This window comes from Camelus bactrianus, chromosome 7, assembly GCF_048773025.1.
Source record: "Camelus bactrianus isolate YW-2024 breed Bactrian camel chromosome 7, ASM4877302v1, whole genome shotgun sequence".
In the NCBI taxonomy this organism is placed as follows: Eukaryota; Metazoa; Chordata; class Mammalia; order Artiodactyla; family Camelidae; genus Camelus; species Camelus bactrianus.
Window position 1 is genome coordinate 11,097,395 of NC_133545.1, and position 6,984 is coordinate 11,104,378.

Here is a 6,984-nt window from a genome sequence, read left to right on the forward strand (position 1 = left end):
TTTAGGAGTCATTCTGGCCAAAGGTTTTGAAACTAATAAGCTGAACTTCCCAGAAGATTATACCATTCCTTACATGGTCTATCTGCCGTCCATCCCAGAACCCTGCGTGGGGTGTCTCATCCACCCTGAGTGGGTGCTGACCGCTGCTCACTGCCCCTTACCGTAAGTACCCCTTCGCTCTTGGGAGCCAGGGTGAATCTGTTTAAACAAAAGGAGGTCTGGTGAGGTGTCCCAGCATATTCTAAAGGGATCGTAGGGAATCAGAAGACCCAGAAAGAAAGAGGATCTTCCCCACAATGGGAAAAATAATGCACATTTTGGGTGGTTTAAGAGATGACTAGGAAGCTATCAAGAGACCCTTTCTCATGGAGAGGAAATAATATTCATTCATTTAACATATTTATTGAAAAGCACTGAAAAAAGAGCAAGGGAACAAGATGGAAATTAATTTTCCCACAGGGAGCTTAGATTCTGGTAGAGGAAGTAAGCCAAAACAAATAAATGGTCCAAAATGAAACAGAGAGGGTGGCACGCTGTAATATACAAGAACGAAACAAGGTGTCTACTTTAGTTAGGGTGATGGTGTCAGGCCTGTTTGAAGACATGCGACCAACAGGAAGAGGAGGAGACAACCAAGTAAATACATCCTGGGGAAAATTCCAGGCAGGGGGAATGGAATGCCTGGAGTCCCCGAAGTGATAAAGATGACTGAGTGATTGGCAAACCAAGAGACCAGGGTTGAGTGAGTGTAATGAGTAGGGATGGGTGTTCACAGGCTGAGGCTGTAGCGTTAGGCAGAAGCCCTGTGATAGCAGGCAATAGGAGCGAGGCAGGGGGCCCTGCACACAATGATGCTGTCCCTTGCAAACCTCAGTGTCTGTGTTGTGTGTGAGCCTGTGTTGTATGACTGGGACAGAGAGTTTCAGGGGTATAAGGGCCATTTCAGACTCAGAACTCTCAGCCATCTGGTTGCTCAGGGCGGTTTACCCAAACACAGACTGAAGCCTTGTTCTGTGTGTTATGAGAAACACAGAGGAAATACAGAAAGGTCCATCCCCTGCGAGAAACAGGTGTTCTTCTCTCAGCCGGACCTAATGCATGAACTGGATTTGGTGGGCAGTGGCTCTTGTATCTGTTGCGTGGACTGGACTCTTGGCAATGGGAATGGGTGGGTTCTAATTTGTCTGGGAAATGTAATGGAAACTGGTAAGTGGGAGTCCTGATAACTACTCAGTGTCGTGTGAATCTGCGATCAATGTAGGCAGCCCGTGGTTAATACCATGATGTGGGCCTGAGAGGAGCTGGGAAGGGCCTGAGAATATCCAGAAACAAAGGATCCAATATGCCTGTCCAAGAGTTGCTTGAGACAGTGTGGTACAGGCAAAGAGCTCTGGAATAATGGACTGTGGTGCCGTCTGTTACCTGTTCATTCCGATTATCCAAATTATCGTCATCATCATGAAAACAACTAGGTTATGCTACAGCAGGTTTATGCATACACATTGACTCTAATGCAACAATCCTGTAAACCATTGTTATTACTGTTTTACAGACCAAAGCAGGTCACTTCAGGGCTCAGGTCTAAGGGATAAAATTAAGATGCTCAGAGAAGGTCACCTCTGGCATTTCTTGGAGTTCTGACATTCTGTGACCCTGTTCTTTTCCATCTCCCTGCCCTCTCTTCTTCCCAAGTGTTCAGATCCGACTGGGAGTTTATGAACCCAACATCAAAACTGAGAAAGAGCAGACACGAAATTACTTGATGACCGTGCCCCACCCTGAATTCAACGCACAGTCTCTGGCCAACGACCTGATGATGATAAAACTGTCTAAGCCTGTGGCCATCAACAGCTACGTGGGGACCATCGCCATAGCGATGGAACCCTTGGCGTTTAATGACTCCTGCTTCATCCCCACCTGGACCTGGAGTAAATACAAAAAATGTAAGGGTTTGACTCCGTGTTCTTCATGCTGAGAAGGTTTTGGAGCTGGGGGAAATGTGGAGGGATAGACTTGAAGGAAATCCCTGCCATGAGTTAATGTCTTGACCCTAGAGGGATTCCTGCCAGGGCCTTATACTGGCATTACACTCTCTTTCAGTATTGTCAAAGGATGCTGGAAACACCACTCCATAGCTGACATGAAATCACACAGCTAAGCCTCTTGCTTATCATGGAAAAAAGAGCAATGCTGAGCAGACACGGTCTCAGGAGCAGAGCAGAGCACTGACTGGGCTTATAGGGGGTTTGTGGGACACTTTTTATGGAGAGTTGACATCATGTGTAGAGGTGTGGTCACCTAGTGGAGATTGTTGTTGGTTGGTTGGCCCCCAGCATATATCATGGGAGGGGAGTGTGATTGGCTGACTTAAAAAAGTTGCATTGATTGTCTGCGTCAGGTTATTAATCAGGTGTAGACACTGCTCTGGTGGTTATAGAACAATCTATACATTCTGTAAAAACAAAAAGTAGGGGCTTTTAGATCAGCCTGTTTTGTGAAAACTAAAATAAAAACTGGGAACTTTCACATTCTTGGTATTTTCAACTTAAGAGCAACATTCCAGGAAATCTAAGTGAATATATTTTCTGAACGAATTGAAGTTTTACGATTTTATCCTTTGTAAATCCTATGAGAAGTAACTATCACATTTTACAAAATTAATTTATTATATATCATTGGAAAACAAAATAAAACTACAGTCAAATTTTTATCACATAGGCTCTCCATGTCAGAATCACAGTGACAAACCAATTCCATAAGCTCTCTGGTGCAAGGCTTCCTATATTCATTAAGAATTTATTATTCCAGGTAACTAGGTTATTTCCACCTAGCTTGCTCTGTGTCTTTAAATTCAATTTCCATAAAAACTTAAAACTGAACATAGCTCTTCTCTTTTCTTTTCTGACCTGATACTTTCTGGTCTAATCTGCTTTAAGATAGTAGATTAGATATAGACCAGAAAAGTCCTGCTCTGTAAGTAACTTAGCTTGAGTAAGTGCTGATCAATTTTTTGTTTCCTTCCTCCTTGCTACTCTCTGCCAGAGATTAAAATTATATAATGCCTTGGTTAGACTTTTGCATCCTGAGGTTAACAGCATAGTAACAATTGCTGTGGGTGAGATGAGCATTATGACTTCACAGGGGAATTTATAAATTATCTCATTAAAAAGCAGTTTTAGACACATTGTAGTTTTTTTTCCTTTATGATTAAATGTAAAGGCAACAAAGTGGTGCCAAAAATGAAGGTTTCTGGGGGACAGTGGCTTTGTGTCTATCTCTTCTCACTACCATAATTTTCTTGTGGGTTTCTAAAGCTTTCTAAGTCATTCACAGTACAGAGAGAACTGTAGATCTTATGTCATCTGATGTAAGGTGCACTTCATGCTCTAAATCCACTGCTCTGTCACACTGATACTGAATAAGGAACTCTAAGGAGGATGGAAGGTCTGACACCCGCTGTAAATAGTCTCAGAGATTAACAAATTTACAAAATAGAGGCTGATCACAGGTATCTATGAGAAGAAGAGTAACCCTGGATTTCATTTCTCTTTCCCGCAGTTACTGACCCTGACATCCTGACTTGGATAAACCAATATATTCTTCCTTCCAATGACTGCCAGACCATCCAGGCCAAAAGAGTGATAGCAAACATCATGTGTGTAGGACAACCTCTAAAAACCCTATCTGAAAATAAGGTATCTTTCCTTTCCCCAGACAGGTGGATAGCAAGGGGACCATGAGGAGGAGAGGTGCCCAGGGGAAACCAAATGGTACTCATCCAGATGGCTTGGAGCCTCCTCCCCTTCCTCCTCAGTCTCTGGCTTTATCATCAATTCCCCTTCCCCCCTTTTTAGAGTGGGAGAAATGCTGGAGGAGAACCATTTGTCCTTTCTCCTCCTACTTGCACTCAGGTTGGGTCAGATTCAAACTAAGAGAGGTGAGACCTACATGGATGTGAAGAGAGAGTTGTCACCTCTCAAGAAAAATGATTCTAGTCCATTAAACACTTCTACTGCCACAATGTGCTGCTTTAGGATTAATTCTTGTTCCATGAGGACAAAGTAAAATTGACCTTCCATTTCCTTTCCCTGGCAGGAGGTTTCCGCTGCCCCGGCCATCTGTGGTGGGAGAGTGCATGGAATCTTGTCTTGGGCAAGAGGAAGTGTCACCCTGGGAAGTGAAGGATTCTTCACAGAAGTTGATCCCTACGCAAGATGGATCATGAAAATTATTGATACCTACTGAGGCTCCTCTGTTCCTTCACCCCCTCAGTGCAATATGCTCACCATTTCTACACTGGATGCACAACTCTCTTGATCTTTCCTGTTCTCAAACAGAATCCATTAAAAAAGACACTTAAAAACATATGCCATGACCCCTAATCTCTTTGTCATATAAACTGTAAACATGATGAGAAATTTAGCAACATCCCCACCATTTGTTCATTCAAAAACTATTGAAACATTGGCTACTTGGTAGGCACTGCATACGCTACTGAAAACATGAGTGAATATGACACAGGTTTTGCCATCAAGTAGCCAATTATAATACATTGTGACAGTTGCTGCAGTGGAGATGATCAATAAATTCCATGACAGTATAGAAAAAAACCATTCCGGTTTCAGAGTCATGAGAGGTACCACCGCAGAGGCAAACAATTCAGGGGAGAACGTTGTAAAACTGAGGTATAGTCAGGCAAAAGTCAGAAAAGCATGAAAAATGTGGCATGTTCTGAAAAATATATGTAAATAAGTAATACTGGAAGGTAGAAAATAAATAGTTTGCAGAGGAGAAGAGAGGATTTGATAAGAGTATGATTTACAGTGGGTGAGTAAGCTTTAGTGAAGGTCCCGACCTGTTTGGTAAAGGAATGTAGATTTGTATCCTGTAGGCATCAGAAGGCGTGTCATTAAAGCCTCCATGGCAAATAAAACATCATCAGATTTCTGAACTGGGAAAGCAGAGAACAGACAATTTAGACATACTGACTGAGTACAGACAGAAGGGGAAGAGTCAAGGATAACGCCTGAGTTTCTGACTTGCACTATGAGGTGAATGGTGGTTCTGAACGGTAATATAAAGAGAACCAATGATTTCATGCGTAATGGACTAGGAGCGTGGTCATGAATCAGGAGAGATGGGGCAAGTTGTATCTGAGATGCTTGAAGGACCTAGAGGTGGTCATTTCTAGCAGACAACTGGAGACAAAGGTCCGGCTCTCAGATGCTGTCTAGAGAATAACAACTAGGGGGCTCTGTGCTTATAGGTAGCAGCCACAGACTTTAGTGGCGCTCTGCATTATTGGGAAGAGCTTTGACGGATGCTCAGTGCTTCTCTCGCACTGGCATATAGTGGGGCGATGTAGAGCATCCCAAACCCATTGGCCAAGACACCTAAAAATACAGAACTGAGAGGATGTTGAGTGACCCAAAAGTAGGGGTCTAGAATGACATATGAGAGGCAATGGAATTACATGTAGAGGAAGGGCAGTGCGACACGGGGTCGTCTATTAGAAAGGGAAAGAGGAACAGAGAGGGCCAGGAGATGAGCAGAGAGAATCACGTCAGAGGAGAAAAAGACTCCGCACAGAGAGAAGAGGTCTGGAATTCCATCCCATGGGGGAGGTGGTGAATCTGTGTGAAGAGAATGCAGAGGTGGGTTGGTTCTTGGATACTGAAAACGCTGAGCATGGGTGCTCTTCCTCTCTTACCAAAGCAAAGCAAAACAACAACAGAAGAACCAGCTGGGTTATGACTAAGACCACCACTTATCCTGGCACATACAGAAACACCATATCCTCAGATTGGGACACTAAGGCCATTGAATTCAGTGATGTTTCTTTTTCTTGTAATCTTTGATCCAGCCAAACCTCAAGCCCCTTCGTTTGCCTGTCCCCTCCAGTGGGCTTGTTCCCAGTTACTCCCGGCTTCCTATCTCTGATTCACTGAGCAGCGCTCCCTGTTCCCTTTATTGAATCACATACTTGTCCCAGAGTTTTAATAAAAGGCTCATCTGATCACTTCTTGTAACTATTTTTATTGACATCTAGTTGATTTACAATATTGTGTTAGTTTCACACGAGTGATTCAGTTAACTTCTTATAACTCAAATCAGGTCTTCAACATGTATTGACAATTCTATATTTTTCAAGTCAATTGCCTATCTCATTCTCCACAATAGCCATTTCAAACGTTCTCCTCTCTTCCTCCAACTTTCAGTGCTCACCTTCAGCAGATGACCTCAGGTTTGGGAGTAGAAAGATTGAAACCATCAGAAGATACCCCATCTATTACACTTCCCACCACCCAACCTGAAAACATGCCAAGTTTTTTTCTTACTCCTTTTTTTTCCCATCCTTCCTGGAAGCGAAGCCCTGTCTTCACCTGTGATATGGATCTCCCCGCCTCTGACCTCATGGACTTGCTTTACGGATTATCTCCACTTTTCTGTATTTTTCAATTTCCCCTATCTCTTGGCTTCATGCTGTCACCATCTAAGTGAGATAAAGCCTCTCACATCTAAAATGTAACACCCAAGGACACTCTCCCTTTATCTACTCTCTGGTTGTTTCTCACCTCCTTTACAGGCAGTTACTGTAAGGTCTGTTCTGTAAGATTCTTCTGTGTTTCTCTTTGTGTCCTTTCACATGTGCTCTATTCTCTTTTGAGTCCTTGTTCATCTTCCTGGAGATTTCTTCCCCGTCTCTTCATTTGATTAACTTCTACTCATCCTTCAAGCCTTAAACATCACTTCCTTAGGGAGGTCTTCTTCTGACCCTTTCATTCGGGTCCCTGCTCCATGTTTTCCACCTCCCTTTACTTCCCACATTGTGACATTCTTGATGGTAAGTCTTACAACATCCGTCTCCCCTGTTAATCTTTATGTGGGCAAGATTCTCATCTCCCTTATCACTACATTATCAATATCTAATAAAGTGCCACCATACAGGATACATTTGTATTAGTTTTCTATTGCTGTATAAAA

At 43.0% G+C, this 6,984-nt stretch overlaps 1 protein-coding gene across 1 annotated transcript; it reads left to right on the top strand.

Moving 5' to 3' along the window:
• LOC105063004 (putative inactive serine protease 58) lies at positions 1–4,346 on the top strand. The gene is made up of 4 exons (XM_010947434.3): positions 1–162; positions 1,693–1,943; positions 3,559–3,695; positions 4,096–4,346. Exons 1-4 carry the CDS (start codon positions 74–76, stop codon positions 4,243–4,245), a joined length of 627 nt encoding a protein of 208 aa, XP_010945736.2. The 5' UTR covers positions 1–73; the 3' UTR covers positions 4,246–4,346.
• Positions 4,347–6,984: the final 2,638 nt, after the last annotated feature.

Coding starts and splice junctions, on each gene's coding strand:
- LOC105063004 (XM_010947434.3), top strand. CDS start 74: ATGGTCTATCTGCCGTCCATCCCAGAACCCTGCGTGGGGTGTCTCATC. Junction 163..1,692: donor GCTGCTCACTGCCCCTTACC/GTAAGTACCCCT, acceptor CTTCTTCCCAAG/TGTTCAGATCCGACTGGGAG. Junction 3,696..4,095: donor AAACCCTATCTGAAAATAAG/GTATCTTTCCTT, acceptor TTTCCCTGGCAG/GAGGTTTCCGCTGCCCCGGC.